The sequence below is a fragment of the Manihot esculenta genome, chromosome 9 (assembly GCF_001659605.2).
Source record: "Manihot esculenta cultivar AM560-2 chromosome 9, M.esculenta_v8, whole genome shotgun sequence".
NCBI classification, from domain to species: domain Eukaryota; kingdom Viridiplantae; phylum Streptophyta; class Magnoliopsida; order Malpighiales; family Euphorbiaceae; genus Manihot; species Manihot esculenta.
The window spans coordinates 9281042-9305789 of NC_035169.2; the positions used below are offsets into that span (position 1 = coordinate 9281042).

Below are 24748 nucleotides of genomic sequence, written 5' to 3' on the forward strand. Positions count from 1 at the left end.
CTGCTCGACATCTAAGTTACGGGCCCTTACGTATCTGAGCTCGCCACGTTTCATTTCTACCCACGTCGGCCGCATAGGATGTGAAAGAACTGGCACGTGTGAACCATGTGGGTTTCTGTTTGGGGGACAACTTGAGAAGGCAAAAAACACGTGGAGAATTATTTTTGTTACACGTGGATTTCGATAATTCGAGTCGCTGGCTTTCGCGGTTCGGCCAGATTTTTGCCGCGTTTGGAGAGTATGATACGTGGAAGAAGGAGAACCAGACAAGAAACTGATTTTACTGTGACCCATGTTTCGATACTTTACTCAATACTTGCTGCTTCTTCTTCTTCTCTTTCTAACATAGTTATTAAACCAAATTACAGTCATAATATAAACATTTAAACGTTTTTACATTTTAAATTAAAGTTTCAAATTTTGTTATAATTGTTTGAAATTTTAAATTTCATACATTTTTATCTAAATTTTAAAAGTAACTTAAAGAGAAAATTTTAAATTTGACGTTGTAAGTTATCGGCTAGTCTTTCAGTTATTTTACTATTAGCAAATTAATATTACGCGAGGTTAGACATTTTATAAGAAATGGCGAATATATTAGCAGTGGTTTGCAGTTTGACGATTTGAGATATAACTATCATGACCATCATTTTTTACTTATGTTAGCCCACGGATATAGAAGAATGTTGGGTTTTCTTCAGATTACGCCCAAGTTGAGAATGTTTCTATGGCTTTATCTCCACAATGTTTACCCAGTTCTGGCTACTTTAGTAAGGGGAGGTATTGTGGATGAGTTTTTATATTTTATTAGTCAATTTCAATTGGAAACTCTGGAGTATTGTTTCATTTGGTGTTATTATACTAGAGTGGTGTGATTTATTAGTCTTTGTGGGTGCATCCATACACTTCTGAAGGTTTTCCCAACTTGCTAAAATCGTAGGAATTTTCTGTTAGAAATATCAAAAATAGACTTTGATGTTTCTTTGTTTTTAACTCTGGTAATAACAAAACAAAACAAAACCAAAAAAATATCTACGTCCTTTTTTGATATTTCTAACAGAAGTTGTGGCATATTTAATTAGAAAGAAAGAAATAAATAAAAATATATTTCATAAGGTGGTATTTATTTTTATAGCTATTTTTTACTAAATTTTTGTCGGAGTCACACTCAATTAATATTTTATGAAAGATCAACTTTTGATAACCGCCAAATTTCTAGCATTCAGACTGAGACCGGATCACAAAAAAGAAAACAGACTTAAATTTTAATAGAACTCACTAAGTATGCCGACCCATCAGAGTGTTATTCAACTCGTGACCAAAGCAGATCGAACTGGCCTAAAGCTTGAACCCGTCAGAGAACAGCCTAGCTCATGTGATGTGATAGGAGGTAGGAGAGTTGGCCCGACTATACCACGACCCTATCAGCATGCGCGCCGAAGAGAAATTAAATGGTCGTCTGACAAGAATGGGCAAGCAGGTACGTCCGTACATGCGGATCTGAGTGACAGGGACATGTGGCACTATAGTAGGATGGCGGTTATGCATTACTAGAGGACAAGGAAAAAGGGAATAAAGGGAGAATATGTGATCCTCCCAGACCAAGCTTACACACACTTGTAAACCCTATTTTCTCTGGATCTTAGAATATCAATTGGCGCCGTCTGTGGGAAACAAATGAGATCTTTCTATCACTGGAGTTTCATTTTTATAACACCCACCGAGATCCACATGGCTAACCACAAGGAAAACCACACCAGCAACACCCCAAACGGCCTGAGTTCTACTCACGAATGTCAGCAGTTTTCATTTTCCAGTCTCACAACCCCATCAAACCAACCACCTGTACTGTTCAATCCCTCGCCGAGCTCGTTAGGGAATATACGCAAAACAACCCTATTTGACCAAGAGCTTCAAACCATGGCTCTTCAGCTGCAGAACACTGTCCACTGGCTGGGGCAGATGCTACAACAAAAGGGCCTCAACACACCCCTGAGCGTACCTCCTGTAGTTGAAGGCTTCAACACCACTGAACCTTAACCCACCTTCAACTACCAAATCCCCAACAGAGTAGCTAGAGAATGGGTGAAAGAAGTGGAGAGACTGATAGGGAGAATGAGCCCGCGGTCAGGGCCAGAGGCCGAAGGGTGAGAGAGCTTATTGGGAACGATGAGGCAGAGAGCTATTATGCTAGGCCAACAGGGAGGACAGAAAGCGAAGAGTGGGAGAGGGGATATCGCCAGGAGAGAAGGCCTGAGAGGTAGGAGAGGAGGCAGAATTGGGGACTTGAAATGAATAGACAACCCTGGGATAGGAGAGAGTAGAGAACGTACCAGCCCCGGATCCCTGAGGCCATCACCCCTCTGAATGTATCCAGAGCCGAACTGCTCATGGTGGTGCAAGACAAAGACTTCATCCAATGGCCTAAACCCATGAGAGCTGAGGTCAGCCAAAAGGATCCAGACAAATACTGCCAATATCACCGGATACACGGCCATGATACTAACAGTTGCTACCAGCTAATCAATGAAATAGAAAGACTGATCAAGAGGGGGCACCTCTGGAACTTTGTGAAAAAACTAGAAGGAGAGAGGCCCCAGCAGAATGCAGTGGTGGAGAGACCCTACAGACAGGGAACAGGGCCTATGAATGACGGCTTCAGTGGAACCATTAATATGATCGTGGGAGAAACTGGAGGTCGGATGAACAGGAGAGGGAAGAAGAGAAGCCGGAATGGAGAGGGAGCAGCAATGAAGTCCTGCAGATAGTGGAGCACTCCCCAGTGACCATCTCCTTTTCTTCTAAAGATGCTCACGGGATCCAGATGCCCCATGACAATGCCTTAGTCATTGAGGTCGTCATTCACAACTTTAGGGTCCGCAAGATCCTGGTAGATGATGGGAGTAAAGTGAACCTGCTGCCCTACAGAGTCTTTCAGCAGATGAACATACCGGAGGAGCAGCTGGTGAGGGATCAGGCCCCGGTGGCAGTAGAAGGGAAGGTAAAGGTGGCCCTAACGTTGGGAGAACCACCCCTTGTCACACACTCACTATGCAATTTTCCTTGGGGTGAAGCTCCCCCTAAGCTACAATGCTATTTTGGGAAGGCTGGTGTTGTATGCTTTTGAAGTAGTAACCAGTATCTAGTACCTGACTATGAAGTTTCCCACTGAGGCAAGGGTGGGGGTAGTCCGAGGGAGGCAAGAAGAAGCCTAGCTGGTGTATTTGGCCACGGCGGCAGAACCAAGACAACAGCTGAAGAGGTGAATTCGGAGGTCATGGAGGTCTGGGATGAAAAGAAGGAGGCCAGGACAGAGCCCCTTGATGAGCTGGAGACATTTCCATTATTTGAAGAAGAAGTCGAAAAAGTCTTCAGCCTCAACGCGAGCCTTGACAGAGACTAGAAAGAGGCAGCAATGGCTCTTATTAGAGAACATGCCTCAAGCTTCGCCTGGAAGCCTTCTGACATGCCGGGGATATACCTCGAGGTGATGACCCATAAGCTCAACGTCCTCCCTGGAGCCAAGCCAATAAAGTAGAAGAAGAGAGTATTTGTGAAGGAGAAACAACAAGCCACTAGAGAAGAAGTCCAAAAGCTGGAGCAGGCTGGTTTTATTAGGTAAGTAATGAATCCCCATTGGTTAGCTAACCATGTGTTCATTAAAAAGGCCAATGGCAAATACCAAATGTATATAGATTTTACCGACCTAAACCAGGCCTGCTCCAAAAAATTATTATCCCCATTCCCGATATAAATAAAATGATCGATTCTACAGCCGATTTTGATTATATATAGTCCCTTGATGCTATGTCTGGGTATCATCAAATTCCGATGGACAGGTCAGATGAATAGAAGACCTCATTTATAATCGAAGATGGGACTTATTGCTACAAGGCCATGCCCTTCGGGTTGAAAAATGCAGGGGTGACATATCAACGACTAATGAGTAAAATCTTCAAGGGCCAAATAGGGAGAAATGTAGAGGTATATATTGATGACATGGTGGTGAAGAGCCAAACCTTCCAGCAGCACTTGGCCGACCTAAAAAAAAGTATTTGGGGTGCTAAAGTAGTACAGAATGAGGTTGAACCTGGCAAAATGCACTTTCTTTATCAGAGGGGGAAAATTCCTGGGCTACATGGTTAATGGGAAGGGCATTGAGCCAAACCCAGAGAAGGTGGAAGCCATATTGAAGATACCAGAGTCGACCTGTGTAAGGGATATGCAAAAGCTCACAGGAAGGGTGGTAGCACTCAACCGATTCATGTCAAAGTCTACAGAAAGGTGCCTGCCATCCTTCAAAAAACTGAGGAAAGTCCCAAACTTCGAATGGACAGAGGATTGCCAAGAAGCCTTCAAAAACCTTAAGCAATACCTTAGTTCACCACATGTGCTCAGCAGCCCTCTAGCCGGGGAAAAACTCTTGATATATTTAAGAGTCTCAGAACAAGCCATAAGCGTTATGCTGGTAAGAGAAGAAAGGGGAGAGTAGAAGCCAATCTTTTATGTCGCAAGGTGCTCAAAGATGCCGAGGTCAGGTACATGAACATAGAGAAACTGGCGTTTGCCTTATTGCTGGCGGTGAGAAAATTCAGAGTATACCTTGAAAGCCACCAAGGAGTTGTGATGACAGACCAGCCCCTGAAGAAAATTCTACATAGACCTGAAACATCAGAACGGATGCGGGCTTAGTCTGTCGAAATCAGCCCGTACTGCCTTGAATATCGACCTCGGACAACCATCAAAACCCAAGCCCTAGCTGACTTCATAGCTGAATGCTCTTTCAATATAGAACAGTAGGAACAGAGCAAAGGGTTAGAGGTGGTACCCACAATCACAATACCGAGGTGATAGACTTCGTATGAGACAACATCATTTGCAGATTTGGGATACCGAGGACACTCATATCAGATAATGGCAAGCAGTTTGACTGCAAATCCTTCAGGGATTTCACAAAGAACATGGGCATTTGGCATAAGAAAATTCCATTACAAAATCACTATTATGTGATGTGACGGCTGTTGTCGAAGCCGTAAAAAATAAACCTATTAGTAATCAACAATTAAGAACTGCAGATAATGGCAATAGAATCGAATTCACAGGGATTTAACACTAAGAACTTTCCTAACAATGACTTGGACAAATTAATAAAAGTAATATAAAAGGGAGTGTTTTTTCCTAACAATGACTTGAGCAAATTAATAAAAGTAACCAAGTGCTCCAGGTTTGGGGTCATCCAACTTTGCCCTTCTTCAATTTGCATTATTGTGGTGGGTTTTTCAAAAGTGGGGACGTTGATATGCTGTATGTACACCTCATCTGGGAGTTGTTCCAGTTCTTCCTCGAATAACCGGCTAAGTAGGTCTGCTTCTTCATTCTCCTCCCTAGGTATCCTCAGATATTGTATAACAATCCTCTTGCAGATTTTCAATTCGGTATACCCCAGGCCTGACGACTTTAGTTATCCTGAAGGGGATCTCCCAAGTTGGTGCCAATTTTCCCACTGTTGCTTTCTTCCCCGTCGCTTCTAATCTTCTCAAGGCCAGGTCTCTAACTTGCAAGCTACCTTCCCTAACCTTCTGGTTGTAGTAGCGGGCTACTTTTGTTGATAAGCAGCTGTGCATACTTGAGCTTCCTCTCTGATTTCCTCTAGGGCATCCAAGTTGCTTCTCAACTTCTCCCCGTTGGTGTCCTCATTGTTGAATTGGACACGGTGAGAAGGAATCTGAAGTTCTATAGGGACTACTGCCTCGGTGCCGAATGCCAATGCAACGGTGTTTCCTTCGTCGGCGTCCTAGAGGTAGTCCGAAATGCCTATAGGATGCTGTTGAGCTTAGCTGTCCAGTTCTTTTTTGCTCTATCCAGCCGCTTCCTTAGTCCCTGAAGGATCGATAGCTTGGTTTGTGACCTTTGTCTGGCCATTTTTTTGAGGATGAGCTACTGTTATATATAAGTTTAGTATAGAAATGTAATGTAATGAGATCTATTGAGGTTCATAGTTGTGCTTGACCCTAGTATGTTGTTAATCCCTTTGAGTACATGATTTTAATGATACTTATGTAACCAAACTCAATATATGTGATATTACCCCATTGGGGCAATGATGAGATTCTAAAGAGGAGTTAATGTTTATGACTATGTTTATGTATAGTGCATGCACAGGTTGAGTTTGGTGAATGAATGAATGAATGAATGAATGGAAAGAAAAGTTCAAATTTTTTATGTTTGTTGTTGATCATGTATGGGATTAAGCAGGTTCACAAGATGATGTTAGGCTTGCTACGGGTCCCGGAAAACTGATGACCCCAAACCTCGAGTCAAGAAGAATCACAGCCAGGGCTGCTAATTATCAAGCGGTAAGGGGAACCCTGTATCAGAGGGGGAAATCCAGCCTGTGGCTCAGATGTGTGGGTCCTAAAAAAGCGACCAGGGTAATTAAAGAGATACACTAGGGAATTTGTGGAGCACATGAAGGAGCAAACACATTGGCAAATAAAATTTTCAGGCAAGGGTACTACTGGCCCACAATTAAAAAAGATGCTGAAGAGTTCATCAAAAGGTGCGATATCTGCCAAAGGTTTGCCAATGCTATCAACAGCCCGGCCACACCACAGCCTTGAAGCCTCATGCGTGGAATATTCAGCACCTAAAAAGGTATTTTCCTTAAAAAGAATGTGTGCAATGTAAAATTTTATACTTTAAAGATATAAATGAGAAATGCTGCCTCTACTCCCTATATCTCGAGTAGTCCCAAAATAAAGTGAAGAACCCCAAGAACGTTTCTCGGCAACTTGATAACTAGTGTTTGATTAGCGAATGTTTCCTAATCAAACTAAACTTCAGGAGGAATTTGGTTGTGTGGAGCATTTTCCACAACCTAAACTAATTTATTGAAATAAATAGAAGAATCAAAGTATCAATAATCAATTCCAAACTGAAATGGATTCTATGCTTCAACTAGAGTCTTTTTATTATTGATTTATTCATCTTTTAATCCTTGCTTTTTTTTACTACTTTAGTTAGTTCATCATCATTAAAAAACACTCCCCATTTGAGGGGGGCTCAAGGCCTTTATTTTTTCCTTGTTGATCTTCATCCTCTCAGCCGATTTTGTGGCGTTGGCGGTCCTTTTTTTGAGACCGGTCGCCTACCTCACTGAGGGCTTCTTCTTCTCAGCCGGTTTTGTAGTGCTGGCGGTTATTTTCCGAGACCAACCACCCACCTCACTAAGGGCTTCTTCCTCTCAGCTGGTTTTTTAGTGTCGGCGGTCATTTTTCGAGACTGGTCACCTACCTCACTGTTACTTGTGTTCAAATAATCTAGCAATTACAAACCTAAATCATTCAAACTAACAATATATTGCTTATGCAATTAAAAGCAATGGGCCCTTGTTGATTCTAATAGCAAGACAATAATAATATGAAGAACAAATTGCATAAATATTGAGAAATAGAAGTTTAATAATGGAGTTTCAGATGTCCCAATTCATAACAAAATTGAAACTTCTCCTAATTCAACTAGAGGAAAAGGTTTTTAGCCACTCATGATAAACAAAGAACACGTAAAAGAGAAAAGGAAGAAGAAAAGGAGAGAGAGAGGCATTGCTGGTGTTGCTGCTGGTGTTGCTGCTGCTGCATGCTGCCCTTTTATAAGTGAGAAACCCTAGATTAATCATGCTTTAAGTTGAAATCCTATTTTGACTTGGTTTTTTATTCTTTCTTTACTTTGGATTTCTTCATAAATAGACCTCTTAGGTTGAAGGACTTTTTTTTGTGCGGTTTTGGAGGTGACTTGAATGAGCCTCGGAGTCTTTGAGATAGGATAGAACTCTTAGACTTTTTAAAATTTTGAATTTCTACCATTTCCCGCGTTTCTGTACTTTCCTGCTGGAAACAGTTGATTTGGGCAAATCACTTGTACAAATCGTTTCTGCGAGTTACCTCCGAATTTCAACTGCAACTGTCTTTAGGTGATTTGGCCAGCGATCCGGGCAAATCAACTTGGGCATATCAAGACTTTGAATTTTGGCTTCCTCTTCCTGCAGCTTCCTTAATCATTCTTTGAGACTTATTTAGCCAAATCACTTCGGCCAAATCAATTTTTCAGCATTTTAAATTATTTTTCATCAAATTTCCATTTTTCATATTTTTTGTAAAAAATATTATAAAAACATAAATTAAATTAAAAAATACATAATTAAGTAGTAATAATAAAAATAAAAATATGAATAAATTATGCTTGATCAAGATGCTATTCTATTTAAATTTTAAATAAGTGAGGCTAATTATTAATAGTTTGAATTTATTCAAAAATATTCAAAATCAACTTGATAAACATCAAATTAATTGAGCTTCAGTCAAATCTAATTCATGTATTATATATAATAGTTTATTTAATCAACAACTAACATTACAATGGTATTAATATATTAATATATAATGCTAATTATTATGATTTTAAAAAATCATTTACTTACATAATAATTAATGAAAATTTTCAAAAAAACATATAATATAGCTCTGTTAGAAAAAACTTAAGCAATGAATAATTTATAAGAAAATTTACTATTTAATTTCTATATTATAGAAGAATTTATTAATTATTAATTCTTTAATTTTATAAAAAATTTATTAATTAGAATGTTTTAAATTTTATTATAATATTTAATAATTAATAAACTTTTTAAAATATCAGACATATTTTAATATATTTTTTAAAATTGAAAGATTAATTAATATATTTTATTATAATATAAAAATTAAATAATATTTTTTTTCTAATTTATATTCTACCATGTATAATTTATTTGTCAAGTGGGGGTAAACCTATCGACACATTCATTTTCTTGAAATACAAAAAATAAATAATGTAATTAATATAACTGTTAAATTAGAGAAAATTAAATGTAATATAAACACATAATAAAATCACTTTCCATGTAATTTGATTAAATTAAATTTTCAGAAAAAAAGAAAATAATAATTTTTATTAGAATTACAAATTTAAATATGGAAATGAAAGCAAATTGGGCGGGGCTGGGCCCAGAATTAAATTGAACCAGAATCGGGCCTTGATTGACCTGCCAGTTCGGGCTGATTTCTGATTCGGGGCCAGCCTTGTAGGAGAAAAGCCACCAGCATTTGAATGATGACTCGTGAGTCTCAAGGGACCCATAAGCAATAGTCAGAATTATAACACATAAAGAACACTTGATGGTGGTTAAGTAAGTAAGGTCATAGACAAGGCAACATCTGTGAATTGATTTCTAGGTCGGCAGGGAACCACAAAACATGGCTGTGATCTTCATGATACGGTTTTGTCTTGGTGGTTTCTAAAACTTTTCTAGTTTTTGGTAAGGAAATATGAAAGTTTTATGGTCTGATTTGGGACGTAACCACCAGGCTTGACAGCGAAAAGAAAAAGATGAATGAGCATGGAAAAAGGAAGATAAATTGAGAGATGTTGGAAAGTGAGAAGGACTAGACACAAATGGTAAACAAAAGTGTACGTCGGCAAACAAATGGATGCCAAAATTGGAATCTTTACAACCCCAGTTGACTACTTTTGCATGAACACAATGAAAGAAGTGAGACTTTATGTGTTATGTGCACTGCTCTTGTTTACCATATATATATATATAAAAGCCATCAGCCACTCCTCAATCTTCACTCTTCACTCTTCACTCTTCACTTCACTCTCTCTCTCTCCCTTTTGAGAATTTTCAGGTTGAGTTTAATGGCATTGCCTTTGCCTGCTCTCAAAGCACAGCTCAGTAACTTTATCCAATCCATGTTTGACGAGGTATATATATGTGTACACGTTTGCGCATTTTCTTTTTTTTTTTTAAATATTTGGGTTTTTTTAGGGTTTTTGTTTATATTTATTGTAGGGATTGTTGGATGGCCAGTTTGCTCAAATCCAAGCCTTGCAAGATGAAGCTAATCCCAATTTTATTGCTGAAGTGATCACTTCCTTCTGCACAGATGCTGAGAGAATCATAACAGAATTGAATAACTATATGTAATCTCAAAAACTTGATGTGCATATTAGGGTTTTGTTTTATTTGAACTTTGAAGTGCATGCATATACATATTAGGGTTTTAGAGTTTTACTAACCATTTACTAGTTTTTTTTTTCCTTAATTCTTGATATGTATATTATTTGAATTGCTTGTAGGACTCAACCAAATGTGGACTTCTCCAAGTTGGAATCATGTGTTCATCAGCTAAAAGGAAGTAGCTCAAGGTAATTCATTAATTAATTAGTGAATGAACTAAACAGGTTCATCATTTGCTTTATATCATCTCTTGAATTTAATTGGCATTAATTTTTTTTTAAAAAAAATTTATCTTGTTTGATCTCCCAGCATTGGAGCACAACGACTGAAACTTGCTTGTGCAGATCTTCAGCAGGCTTTCAATGAAAAAGACAAAGGAAGGTGCCTGCAAGCTTTAAACATAATCACACGTGAATATTGCAATCTTGGACGGAAATTTAAGACCTTAATTCAGGTAATAATTTTTATTTTTCATTAATTATTACATTTTTGAAAGAGAAGATGGCTTTGGTATGATAATAACAGCTTCTCTTTTAAAATGGGGCAAGGTGTACATAAATCAATATGCAGACTATTTTTTGAATTTTTAATTAAAAACTTATTTTTTTATTGACAAGTAAACAAAATTTTCATAGATATTACTATTTTTTTTAAGGAATAGCAATAAAAAGGAAAAATTTTCTGGAAAATGTTGAATGGTGGATTTGGGATATTACATACTTTTCGGTTGTCTGAGAGGGCATTATTAGTGTCTCACCTGTTACCCAACACAATTAACTTTAAAAACATAAGAAATTATTGGTCCTGAAGCTCAAGCAGCAATGAGACCCACCTGTGGATCCTACTGTTTGGATCAATCAGTATGTCGCTTGGGGAGCTGCCTAATAATTTTCCCAGAAAAGAAAATCTGTCAATTTCTTGCTGCAACATCTGTTTCTTTTAGTCCAAATCATGCAATTCCCGGTGGCAATATCACTGGCAACACAATTTTTCATGACAATCATCTTAATGTGTGTTGATTCCATGATGGGTTTGGTTTTTCAGCTGGAGAAAAGAATCTTGGCCAATGAGAGCAACCAACAGCAACAAGATGGTTACAATATCACTGGATCTACATAAGGAATCTCACAAGCCATTTCATATTTGTAGTTATAAACTTCTTCTAATTTATCTACATGTGTGTGTTGTTCATGGCTTGAAATTTTGATTGTGTTAATCTTACAATAAACATCACCAACTGTTATCTTAAATTCTTGTTCTTTCTGATGGTGAATTATGATGTCTGTCTATTACATGAGTTGCTAAAAACTAAGACTTTACAGAGAATGTCACTAAACCCAGTTCTGTTCTGAAGAGCCCATTTAATTATGTTAGACGTGGAATGATCTATGAATGATTTTATAGTTATAACAAGCTGTGGAATTTTTTTTTTTTTTTTTTTTGAAATATCATTCTAATTTTATTTCGACTTTAAAAAAAAACATGGAATTAAGTAAACTCGTAATAGAAAACTTATTATAAAATAAGGGCTAAACGAAAATTTCATTTAAAATGATACATTTTGTAGGAATTTATTTTTCGAAAGATTCTAATTTTTTGAAAATAACTTTTACTTAATTTAGAATAATTCATTTTGGTAAAAAAATATTGGAATAAAATTTTATAAAATCTTGCATAACTTTGAATTAAATTGTTGATTTTAAGAAAAGATTAAGGTTAAAAAAATGGATTCTTTTATTTTTTTAAAAAAAATCAATTAAATTAAATTTTAGCAAAATTTTTACACTTTTATTTAAAATAAAAAGTTTCACAAAATTTCAATTTAATTTCTTTATTTTTACTACTAATTTTTTTTATTTAAAATAAAAAAAAAAACTTTTTTTTAATTTATAAAATTTTTATTTTTTTGGAAAAAATATGCATAATTTCATTTGAGAATTTTTCTTATAAAATCAATCATGCCATGCCAAATGAAAAATGAAAAAATAAGTGGTAGAAAAAGGATGGATAAATTCATCAGCAACAGCAAACTCTAGCGTGGTTTGACCTTTCTGAAAAGTCACAAACAAAAATGCGACCGAGGCAGGAACGTTGACATTATGACTCGACAGAGGTAAAATCACTTAGTCTACCTCAGCACCAAAGTCTTGATTCTTGACAACCATGATAGATGGTTGTGCGCATGAAACTAGAAATTTTTCAAGGTAGTGGATCAAAAAGCAATCTAGCAATTATGCAAAGTAGAAGTATGCAGCTTAGGTGATGATTCCTGGGGACATAAAGAAAATACTAACTATTTACATTCGCTAGAGTTATCCACTAGGCTAAAAGCATTACAAGGAAAATTTAGATGTAAGAAGTCCCATCACCATTGGGGATGCCTATTGTGAATTGAGCTGTAGGTGATGCAAGACCAGCGATCTGCCTGTAGGAAGACGGAGTAGGAGATCTTCTTGGAGATAGGTTAACAAATTCTAAAGCTTGTAGCCTAACTTCTACTGGGTAGTCAGCCACACACCCGATTCTCGGCCCAGCTCCGGTTGACCACTTGAGAGAGAGTTGGTGACCCAATTGGTAAGATTTTGCTGCCTTCTTAGAATTGATTCTGTGCAAGATTGCATTCTTTGGTACTTCGGCTCTAGGGCTTTGAAGACCACCAGACAAAGTCCTTGTGTATTCACCTCTGCTTTTAGTTTGTGCAACTTCTGATGGTTCTGAGGTGGAATCCCTCTCTTCATTGAGAATGTCAAGTTTGGGAGGCTCCGATCTGCTTAACACTTCAATCATTGTCTCACTTGTGCTGAATTTGCCATCATCATAGACATCAGAATCTTCACTGGCCTTGTTTATCTGAAAACAAGAGATGCGAATGCATAACATCAGGAAAATGTTAGTGGGTTACATTGTTCAGACCACTATCAGGAAAAAGCCACTGAGGTAAATTCAAAAGCCTACAGTCCAAGCCCCACAAAGATGACCAAACAGGATCTGACCAATCAGCTAATACAAGCAGTGGAACATCAGCTTGTGGAACATACTGATGTTCCACTAGCCAGAAGTTTCCCTCTTTTTCTCATGTCCTCACATTTAAGAGACTAAAGAGAGACAAGATAACTACCTGGACTTCATCAAGGTTCACACCATTGTCCTGGAGAAGGGATAAAAAGCTTTCAAAGCTATCTTCTGTTGGCCGGTAGTGTCCACTATATGGAGAAATGGACTGCAAAATCAAAAGCATCAAAGACAGATGCCACAGATCATAAGACTGTAAAGAACTATTTACTGGAATGCACACACGAGCATGAGGTGAACCATCAGATCCTCTATATGGGGGCATCCCCTTCAAACACAAATTCCAGTGAGTTTGGCAGAGCAATGAAATGAATTTGTTCAACTTAAAATTTAAGCATTTGGATATCTAAGACACATTCTCATATGGTGATTCTTTTCTGATGGGTGCCCAGTGCTCCCTCAATACAAACAATTGTTAGTAATGAAACATAAGACGACTACTGATCTAATTGTGAGCATGCAAGAATACAGACAGATCATGGACATTTCAATAAGCAAGAGTACAGACAGATCATGGAAATTTCTGTGCCTCTGTTTTAGGTCATGCATTGTTCAAGTTCCTAAAAAGGTGCCAACTGCCAAGCACATTCATATTCAGTCTAAAGAGGGAATACAATCACTACTGCAGCAATAGATATAATTGAATTTTTCTCAAAACATTTGAAATGTGCAAAAAGCATGACAAATAAACCATGAGCTATCTTTGGCACTAAAATTTGTTATTATCCAAAAAACCCACAACAGCCTTCCAATATGTATCAGTATCATTCTGCAGGCTCTGGGGCAAAGGCTAAGATGGCACTACACTATCTCAAACAAAGCACCCTGAGATTCTGAACACACATAACAGAGTTTGGATTTGTTATCAACTCCTGGTAAGGATTAATTTGATATGTGGAAATATTATGAAAATTGGTTAACAAATTCAAGAATCAATTAAACAACAGCAATATGAACTAGTTAAATATGAGGTAATACAAAGTTCTTAGAAGGATAGCCTGAACAATAGGTCTTCCATGGGATTCTGAAAGTAGAGAAAAATATTGATCCATGTGATACTGGAATCATTAAAATTAAAGAAATTAATTTCCCTACGGTACTGCCACAGAATTTTCACCTAAGCATAAAAACTGATGATCATATACCTTAAGAGTTCCATTCTCTACAGTTAATCTTCCAGCAGCTAATGTCACTCCTCCGGCCAAGAAGCTTGAATGATGGAAAATTCCTTTCTTTTTCTGAAAGGCATTGACAATGTGTCAAATTTTCAGAAGTAAAAGCAATGAAATCAAAAGAAAAAAGTATGCTGAGTAGTGCTTCTGCTCAATAGTCTCTTACCTCACCAGCATACAGCCTCTTAGAGGTGCTCATAACAAATATCCACTTGGCTCCCATTGGTCCATTGGATGTGTCAAGGAGGATCCCAGTTTGTTTATGTGTAATTTTTCCCTCAGCAACAATATACTCGTATTGTTCTCTCTCTTGCTGATTTGCAATCAAGTTGAACAGGAGCAAAAGGAGTAAAAGAAGACAAAAGGCAGCATGTTAGGAACTAAATCCAGCATTCATAAAATAAGATATATGTTTGAAGTTATAATAAATTGAAGTTGACAGGCAACAACACATACAGGTCCTAGATACTTAACGCATTGTTGCCGGAGCTTTGACCTTGGACACTCTTGGAGATCAAGCTCTTTACCGTCTCCTATGTCCAACCTGCAGAAAAACAGTAATCAAAACTTTTACTACTCATGGGCAATCAAACAAGTTAAAATTGTCTCCCAAGAAAACAAGGGAAAAAAATTCTTAGTTCCACTTCTAGTCAACGAAAGTAAGATCAGCCTACCAGTAAAAAAATGGTTGACCAGAATTTGTCTTACACCACTCTTCGTAATATATATGCAAGTTATGCCCATAACGATGCCTTGGATCAATCTACACGTCGCATATTCAGAAGAGAAAAAAAAAATCATCAGGGTTCACAAAAACTATTGCATATTCAAACTCCATTTCACGGAAGAATCCAAAAACAATCCATTATTGAACTCTTAAAGAAAATAGTAGCATAAACAGAATAATTACAGCTTCAATCCAATGCTGAAAAGCCAATTTTAGCGCTTTGTCATCTTTGGATAATCCCTTTCCCACCTGTCCCAAAAAAAGTCGCAGTTTTTCACAAATAGTATCCATCTCATAACAAACACACAACTCCCTTTTCTTTATATATCTATGCGTGTAGAGTGATCGAACCTTTAAGCACAAACATTAGAACCAAAAAAGAAAAAAAAAATTCTGCTGACCCTGGAAGCATTCAAGGTAACACGATTCCACCTAGAAACTGCAGTTTCTTGTTTAAAGAAATTGAAGAAGGAAATCGTACTGTGGTTCAATCTCGCATAGTCTATTGCTTGCCACCTTCAAATTCACCACAAAACCAAAGTAATCTTATTTAAAAAACCATTTTATAAAAAAATTTTTAAAAAAGAGGACGACAATTGATGCACGTACCAGAGCTCTTCCGCCACGACAGCAGAGTCAGCTAACCTGCGCCGGGTGCGATAACTACGATACACCTTCTGCAGCTTCACAGCCGCTTTATCAGAACATGCGCCTTCAGATACTTCCTCTTCCACTTCCACCTCCACCTGCACCACTGGCGAATTCCCGGTGGCATCCATCATACCATCCTCATCACTCAACATCGGCATTTCAAATTCCTCACATTTCCGATCACCGGATTCCGGAGAATGAAGGCCACCAGATTTTACACCATCACTCCCCGTCGACGGCATGTCAGGCGAATCATGGGGTAGGAAATCTCGGGAAATGTCAATTTTATCAAGAGAGTAAGGGAAAGAAGAAGCTAAAGAACGGGCTTCAACCTCCATATCAGAAGAGGACGAAGCTAGAGACCAGTCTCGGATGGATTTCCAAAGACTACGAAATTGTAGAGAAGAAAATGACGCTAAGGCAAAGATTCTCAAACAGAGGGCAGGGAGAGTGACAATTCGGAAAGACAGAAAACGAGAGAGGGCTTCGTCGTCTCGGGTGGGGTTCTGGGAGTTCGACACTTATAGAGTAGCTGTTTGTTTCCTATTTGTGTTTCCCGGGAAAAAAAATAATTATTATTTATTTATTTCAACGGAGTAGGAATAAGACGCGCTCATGTAGGTGAAGAAAGGCACTCGCTCTTTTCTGTGAGTGAAAGCCACTAAAGAAAGGAATAAGAATTGCGGTTGTTCTGGTTTGCTTCTTGGCCGGTGGGTTCCTATCAATTACCACTCGGTTTTATTCATTTACTGTAAATCATCCAGTTTTTGAAGTTGACTGTCCAACTGTATTGAATTTATTAGAAAAATAAGAAAATTTTATTTTTATTAAAATTAATTCTAAATAAATTATAATTATTTTAGTGTAATTATATTAAATTGAAATTTATTAAATATATATTTTATTAATATTACATGTAAATAATGTGTTAATAAATATTTTAATTTCAAATATAAATATTATCATATACATTTAGATTTAAAAAAATAACTAATATGTAAACTTCCTATAAGAATAAAATGATAAATTCAATATTCATAAAATAATTTTTTTATTTTTTACTCAAAATAAAAAAATTAATTTCCTTCTATAATTATTATTAATTTTTTTCTCCACAGTTTTGTTTTCTTTATTTAAACAATTAAATATATATTTACTTCCTTTATTATTTCAGATTAACTCATTAAACATCCAAATTAAAATTATAATATATTTAAAATTTAAATTTATAAAATCGTAACAATAAAATATAAATTTATTGCATATAATATAAAATAATTCAGACTAATATTAACGGTGTTTTAAATTTTACTTATTAAATTTAAATTTTTATAAAATAATAAAATTATTTATTTTTAATTTTATTAAATTATAAAAATTTAAAATATAACTAATAAAATTTAAAATGCAGCGAGTAAAATGTGTGTTTATTATTTTAAATAATTAATATTGATATAATTAATTTATTTTTAAATGTATACATATAGTATTCAAAGATAGGGTAGGATGACGTAGGTGACGAAGATATAAGGAGGAAAGTAGTAGATTCTAGTGTGAAGAGAGAGAAGAGTTCAGTCGGTGGCTCACGTGTTGATCTCTTTCAGACTAGTTTGGTAATTTTGTACAAAGTAGAAAGTCTCATTTTTCACTTTCCTTGCACCTCACCTGGCTTCAAACGCCAACCTCAATCAATATTAAATTAATACTTTTTTTTCTCTTATTAGTAACTGATATTGCAGGGATAAAATTGCTAATATGACTGAAATAAAATTACACTATTATTGATTATAACTTATAAGAAAGAAAATATGATTATAACCAATAAAAAAAAAATATGAGGCGATGGTGGTGAGTGTTCACGACAATCACTCTAATATTTAAATTAGTATATCAACGAATAGAAAAATGATGTAATGAATTGTTTATAGTTTTAATATTAGAGAATAATGTACATTTGTTGTTGTAATCATTCTCCTTTTATACCATAAAAAGAAATATATGAATATAGAATTTCTCATTAATCCGGCAATGATATGGTCGGTTGCTTAATAAGGGATGTTTCCGACTAACGGGTTGGTGATCTTGTAGTTACAAGCGTAATGGAAATACTTTAGACTGTGCTCATTAATGGTAACTTTAGCATCGAGACTCTTCCTGCAAAGAGACAGGCGAGTCTAGATAATAATTTGGATGTTATAATGTCCTTCCTTCTTCAGAATAGACTACTTTTCCTACTTATCTAGTCTTTGTCACATGATTCTATCTCGTAGTGATAACTCATGGTTTATCTTGGACAGTTGTTATGCAATATCAAAGGTGCCCCGCTAGTCTTTGATCCTTCAGATTCAGAGAAAATATCTATTATCGAAGTCATAGGCACGTGGCCCCTTGAGATTAGTTTCTTACTGCTCATATCATTTCGCATATCTAGCTTTTTAATGATGACTGCAATGCTCATTGTGTCACATTTAAAGTCCACTGTCAAAACCGTCCTATAAAATCCCTTTGTCTTCCTCAAATACTATTTTTGCTCTCTTCTGCAACCTTTTGTTTTCAGAAAAACTTGCTTTGCAACTTCTTTTCCATTTTTGCTCCTTACGGACTTATTTTTCCTACTGTAATTCTGTTTTCCTTTTTCTTCGATATAAACACGAACACTTCTTCTTCTCTTTCCCCTAGCAGGGGCTCTTTCTCTAACTCCTCCTCTAGTGACCCCATCCAAGCATTGGCCTCTATAGTTCCGTTAAGGGAGGCTCCAGTGAATAAGGGTGTTCTAATTAGTTAGACTTTGTCTATTCTTTCGGAGCGCGATGTAGATCGTTTGTATGATACTTACCACATTCCTCGTGAGGCATTCCAGGTCTTGGGTCCTTCTCCCCGCGTCCATATTAACAACTTGATTCCTGCTGAGAACACTATCATTATTTTTTAGGAGCAGATGAAGGCAAGTTTTAGATTCTCCCTAGACCTATTTTTTGTGGAGGTTTTTTGCTTTCACAAGCTTTCTGTAACGACCTGAAAATCGGACCGCTACCGGCGCTAGGATCCAGATCGGCATAAGGCCGTCGGGACCTGTAGCAAGCCAAACACTCATCCTGTGAACCTGTTTAATCCCATACATGATCAACAACATACATAAAAATTTGAACTTTTCTTTCCATTCAATCACCAAACTCAACCTGTGCATGCACTATACATAGACATAACCATCAACCCACCCTGGAGTCCTCAACAATGCTCCAATGGGGTAACATAACATACATTGAGTTTGGTTCAACATAAACATCTATTAAAAACATTACATTTAAAAGATCATGTAAACAAAAGGGATTAACATACAACTAGGGTCAAGCACATCTCTAATCCTTAATATCATCATTACATTACATAACTGTACTAAACATCATATATCAACATTTCTCATGTCCACACTAGCTATTACATGACCATAACTTCATTACTCTTGCTGACCTCCTGGTCTACCCTGTACCTGCAAACCTGGGGGTTAAGGGAGAGGGGTGAGTTACTAGAGCCCAGTGAGCAGAATAATAAAACATTTATATTAAAGGTTCATGCTTTCATAGAATGCATCACATCACAGCTAATCATATCAAGGATGAACTTGTCACCATTTAGCCCTCTATATATTCCAATCATGCCAGGGGCGTAGTGCAGGCCACACCTGATCTTTCTCTTATACATAACATAACATACATAACCAATTGTGCCAGGGGCGTAGTGCAGGCCACACCCGGTCTTTCTCTTACATAGTGCCAGGGGCGTAGTGCAGGCCACACCTGGACTTCCATATCATATCATCATTGTAATACCCGGCTAGACTCCGGTATCGGAATCCCTACCGTCCGGTGGGACCTCGGATGTCGGAAACCTCTAGAAGGGTAAAACTATGATTTTATGAAATGTTTTCATGTATTTCATGTTTTTAAGTAAGAAATTAAATGAGTTTTTGCATGAAAAATCTTTGGAGGAAAACCCAGGTTCGGCCGCCGAACTTTGAGGTTCGGCCGCCGAACATGCATGCGTTTTGGAGGCACGTTAGGCCCCCGAAAGCATGAGTGAGGGAAGTCAAGGTTCGGCCGCCGAACCTCATGTTCGGCCGCCGAACATTTGCATGGATGCGGAGGCACATTCGGCCCCCGAACGTGGTCTGGCCAGCCACTATAAAAGGGTCCCTTAGCCGAAAATGGGCGAGCTTTTTCTCCCCATTTCGGCCAAGGTGAGCATTCCGCCATCCTTCCCCAATCTTGAGTTTTCCTTCCTTTTTCCATGATCTTTACAAGTTTATAACTTTGGTTTTGAAGATCTTTGAACTTAGAACGAGTTTTGGAGCTTGGAGACCAAAAGTTGGAACTTCTCCCATCTCCAAGTTTAGATCTCCTCAACCCTCGATCTTCAAGAGGTAAGAGCCGATCTTAAGCTCAATGTATGATTTAAACAAGTTTTATGAAGTTTTAAAGGGTAGAATGCATGTTAGGGTATATGTTAAACCTATGGGTTTTTGATGACTTTTTGAACAATGTAGCTTGATTGTGTGTGATTGAAGTGTTGTAGATGGGGTATATGCATGTTTGAGGCCCCTAGGAACTTGTATGCATGCTTTGGTTGAACAATATGCATGTTTGGAAGGTTTGGAGGCGAAATGTGCTAAGGGAGCCAAGTTTCTGCCCTTTGACAGAAACCAGGTTCGGCAGCCGAAGGTACTTTCGGCCGCCGAACATGGCTGGGGAGGCAGGCCTTTCGGCTGCCGAAGTTGCCCCCGAAAAGAGACTTTTGTCTCTGTCTGGCACTTTCGGCCGCCGAAGGTGCCGCCGAACCTACCTGAGTTTCGTCTCTGTCCAGGACTTTCGGCCGCCGAAGGTGCCGCCGAAAGTGCCCTGTTCAGCCATTTCTTGCATGTTTCATGTGATGTTTTCAGGATGTTTTAGGGGGTTTTTGGGGAGCATTTTAGAGTCATGTTCATGTATGTTTGGTGCCTCATTTGAGTCCACCTGTGTAGGTTCGGACCCGAGGAACCGAGACCCCCGGTTGTGAGATAGTCGTTCAGAGTTCGTTGTTTAAGCTTCAGTTACCAGGTGAGTGGAACAACCCCTTAAGCTTTAAAGTAAATGAATAAATGAATGAATCATAAAGCATTACCCATGCATCATTATGCCATGCAATATTAGGTTGTTTGCATTAGAATTCACGAATATGTTGCATTGCATACTTTGTTGTTGATGTGGATGAATGTTGAATGATCCATTAGCCCTTGTATGTCATGATAGCCTATGTGAGTCCAGGTGTGCCTGCTACGGCTCTACGCCCCTGGCACTATGACTGATTATGGAAGTCCGGGTGTGCCTGCTACGGCTCTACGCCCCTGGCATGTATAAGTAAGAAAGATAGGGGCTAAATGGTGACAAGTTCATCCTTGTTGTGAAATGTTTGTGTTATGGCGCATACATGAAAGCATGAATAAGAAAAAGAAAGAAAAAGTTATATGATAATAATAATAATAAAATGAATAATAATATACCTAAAAATGGAGGAATTAAAACAAATGTTTTTAGTTTCTGCTCACTGGGCTCTAGTAGCTCACCCCACTCCCTTTATCCCCAGAGTTGCAGGTACAGGATAGAACAAGAAGTCGGCTAGAGTGAAGTCAAGTCATGTATGTTGTAATAGATAGTAGTGGACATGAACATGATGTAATGAGTATGTATGACCATGTAATGTAATGAATGATTTGATGATGTATTGAGGATTATAGTAGTGCTTGACCTAGAGGTGTGTGAGTCCCCATTATGTACAGATTGTTTAATGAGTAATGATGTTAATAACCATGATTATCCAAGCTGATATGTATGACGATGATACCCCATTGGAGTATTTGATGAGGACTCCAGTGTGGGGTTTATGTATGATTTTGTGCATGCACAGGTTTTGCTTGGATAAGAGAAAAGAAAAAAAAATTTTACAGATCATGTATATGTTGCTATGTATGGGATTCCACAGGTTTACAGGAGGTATGTAGGCTTGCTACGGGTCCCGGCGGCCTTAAGCCGATCTGGATCCTAGCGCCGGTAACGGGTCGGATTTCCGGGTCGTTACAGAGTGGTATCAGAGCCCTAGGTTCATATGATCGGACCTAGAGTGTCGGGCTCATAGATGTTCTAGAAGGTCAAGCACACTAGGAAAATCATGTCCACTAGGATAGGATGTAGAGTCCTGTCTATATGATGATATGATATGCCATGATGATATGCATGTGCATAAATGCTATGATGTGATGCTATGTATGTGATGAGGGTTCATGTGTTTCCACATGAACCATATGATGCTAATGATTGCTTGTGCTATGTGCTGTTTTTCAGAAGATAGAATGAGAGGAACTCGTCGATCTGCACGATTGACTGGAGTGCCACCTCAGGACGAGGGCGCTGATGCCCGTCCTTCAGCTTTGCCTAGGGCAATGTCCAGTAGGTCCAACAGAGACAGAGTAGCTAGAGACCCTAGAAGGTCTTTGGATCTGGGTAGAAGCAGATCAGTAAGGGGAACAGTGCAGGGAGGAATGTCTGAGGATATGGAAGTAGATCAGAGGAGGGATGGCAGTCTCGGTGTGAGCATGCCGGAAGAGGGCATGGGAGAATCAGAAGGAGGCACTCAGGCCTCGAGTTATGTCCAGCCACATCACTACCCACCCTATTCACACCATCCAGGGTATTCGATGGGAGGTACATCGGATTACCCCAGTTTTAGCCCTTATCCTCCACATATGCCATACCCACCTTACTACCCACCATACTCTCAGTACCCCATGTACCCACCTCCACCTCCCTATACCAGTACAGCAAACCCTACCCCAGGGGATGTTGTACCTCCACCACCACCAGTATCTACTGTCCCGGAAACACAAGTACCCAAACCTACCTCATCTGGAGGGAGCAAGGTCAAGATGACCGATTATATGAAGCTGGGTGCTCCCCAGTTTGAAACCGGTGATGATCCGTTCGTGTACTTGGAGCGGGTCAAGGCAATTACAGATGAGATAGGGGCTGATGACAGTAGAGCCATTCAGATGGCCGGGTTCACGCTTAAGTGCAAGAAGGCACGGGAGTGGTTCAAGAATTATGTGAACCCGAGAGTGGACAGCATGAATTGGGAAGAGTTTGCAAACGAGTTTGCAGGATGGGCTTTCCCTGATAGTTCAAGGGAATTGAAGATGATAGAATTCGAGCAGTTGAGGCAAACTGATGACATGAGTATAGACGAGTACACAGACAGGTTCCTGGAGTTGTTGCCATATGCTGGGCTGAATTTGGACACAGATCAAAAGAAGTCAAGGAGATATATTATGAGGCTGCACTCCAGGTATTCCTCTTTGGTACAGTCAGCAGAGAGAGAGAGTTTCCATGCCATAATGGATATGGCTAGGAGAATGGAGGCTAGTGCTATCGTTGAGGGGAAGGTAAAACAGACAGTGGCACAGTCTTCTGGTTCCAAGACCCCAGGTGGGGAAAGGGTAGACTCTTCTTCTCTAAGTGCAGCAGTTGCAGGCAGTAAGAAGTGGGACAGAGGCCACAGAAAATCTAAGAAGAATAAGTTCTGGAACAAGATCAAGTCAGGTCTGGGTTTAGGCAGTGGCTCAAGCTCTGGCGCAGAGGTTACAGCATGCATGAGATGTGGGAGACCACACAAGGGAGTATGTCTGGCAGGGACAAACACATGTTTCAGATGCGGACAGGCGGGTCATTTGGCTCGAGACTGTCCTAGAGGAGCCTTTACAGCACCGTCTCAGCAGACAACCTTCGGCAGTGTGGTGCAGCCAGTAGCTCCAGCCGCAACACAGGCCAGTGGCAGAGGCAGAGAGAGAGGGTCAGCCTCTTCATCAGCAGGATACAGAGGTGAAGGTCCATCAGCTCCGGCACGGATCTTCACTATGACTCAGCAGGAGGCCAACACATCCAACACCGTGGTGGCAGGTAATCTCATCATTGGTTGTTCTGATGTGTATGCCTTAATGGACCCGGGTGCATCTCATTCTTTTATTGCTCCGAGAGTCGTGGAGAGGGTAGGATTGATGGTCTCTGGGTTAGAGTGTCCCCTATGGGTCAGTGGACCTAAGTGTGACCCGTCAGTGGCAGAGGCAGTCTGCCAATGTAGTCCAGTTTTCATAGAGGGAAGATGCCTTTCCGCCGACCTCGTGGTTCTAGATTTGACAGATTTTGACGTCATTCTAGGGATGGATTGGTTATCGACCCATGGTGCTACCTTGGACTGTAGAGATAAGGTAGTCAGATTCAGAGATCAGGATGGGTCAGAGGTCGTCTTCAGAGGAGACAAGAGGGGTACACCTAGAGGTCTGATCTCAGCTCTTCAGGCTCGTAGGTTGCTTAGGAGGGGATGTCAGGGGTTTCTAGCTCATGTGAGGGAGTTAGATAGTCATGTCAGAGAGCCCGCCTCAGTGCCTGTGGTGAGTGAGTTCTTAGATGTTTTCCCAGACGAGCTGCCAGGGTTACCACCTGCTAGGGAGATAGAGTTCGAGATTGAGTTAACGCCTGGTACCAGACCGATCTCTATCCCTCCCTACAGGATGGCACCAGCTGAATTGAAGGAACTGAAGGAACAGTTGCAAGAGCTGGTAGATAAGGGTTTCATCCGACCGAGTACTTCACCTTGGGGTGCTCCGGTTTTGTTTGTGAGGAAGAAGGATGGATCCCTTAGACTTTGTATCGACTACAGACAGTTGAACAAGGTCACTACCAAGAACAAGTACCCTTTGCCGAGGATCGACGATCTATTCGACCAGCTGGCCGGAGCAAGTTGTTTCTCCAAAATAGATCTGAGATCAGGGTACCACCAGTTGAGGATAAGGAATGAAGATGTACCGAAGACAGCTTTCAGGACCAGGTATGGGCACTATGAGTTCCTTGTGATGCCGTTTGGGCTGACCAACGCCCCTGCAGCATTCATGGACCTCATGAACAGAGTATTCAGTCAGTATCTGGATCACTTCGTTATTGTCTTCATAGATGATATCCTAGTGTATTCCAGGAATGCAGAGGAGCA

At 39.0% G+C, this 24748-nt stretch overlaps 2 protein-coding genes across 3 annotated transcripts; one reads left to right on the top strand and one right to left on the bottom strand.

The window, feature by feature from the left end:
• Positions 1-9588: 9588 nt before the first annotated feature.
• Positions 9589-11344, top strand: LOC110623769 (histidine-containing phosphotransfer protein 2). The gene is made up of 5 exons (XM_021768789.2): positions 9589-9801; positions 9890-10020; positions 10177-10245; positions 10367-10511; positions 11102-11344. Exons 1-5 carry the CDS (start codon positions 9604-9606, stop codon positions 11174-11176), a joined length of 618 nt encoding a protein of 205 aa, XP_021624481.2. The 5' UTR covers positions 9589-9603; the 3' UTR covers positions 11177-11344.
• A 921-nt stretch (positions 11345-12265) lies between these two features.
• Positions 12266-16199, bottom strand: LOC110622141 (IQ domain-containing protein IQM3). Of its 2 annotated transcripts, none has more exons than XM_021766548.2 (9): positions 15638-16199; positions 15430-15544; positions 15212-15277; positions 14976-15064; positions 14776-14845; positions 14468-14614; positions 14275-14367; positions 13176-13277; positions 12266-12907 (listed from the first exon to the last, which is right to left on the bottom strand). In XM_021766548.2, exons 1-9 carry the CDS (start codon positions 16015-16017, stop codon positions 12404-12406), a joined length of 1566 nt encoding a protein of 521 aa, XP_021622240.1. In that variant the 5' UTR covers positions 16018-16199; the 3' UTR covers positions 12266-12403. The 2 variants fall into 2 exon arrangements, with proteins under 2 accessions (XP_021622240.1, XP_021622239.1); XM_021766547.2 differs by having other exon boundaries at positions 14758-14845; positions 15638-16198.
• Positions 16200-24748: the final 8549 nt, after the last annotated feature.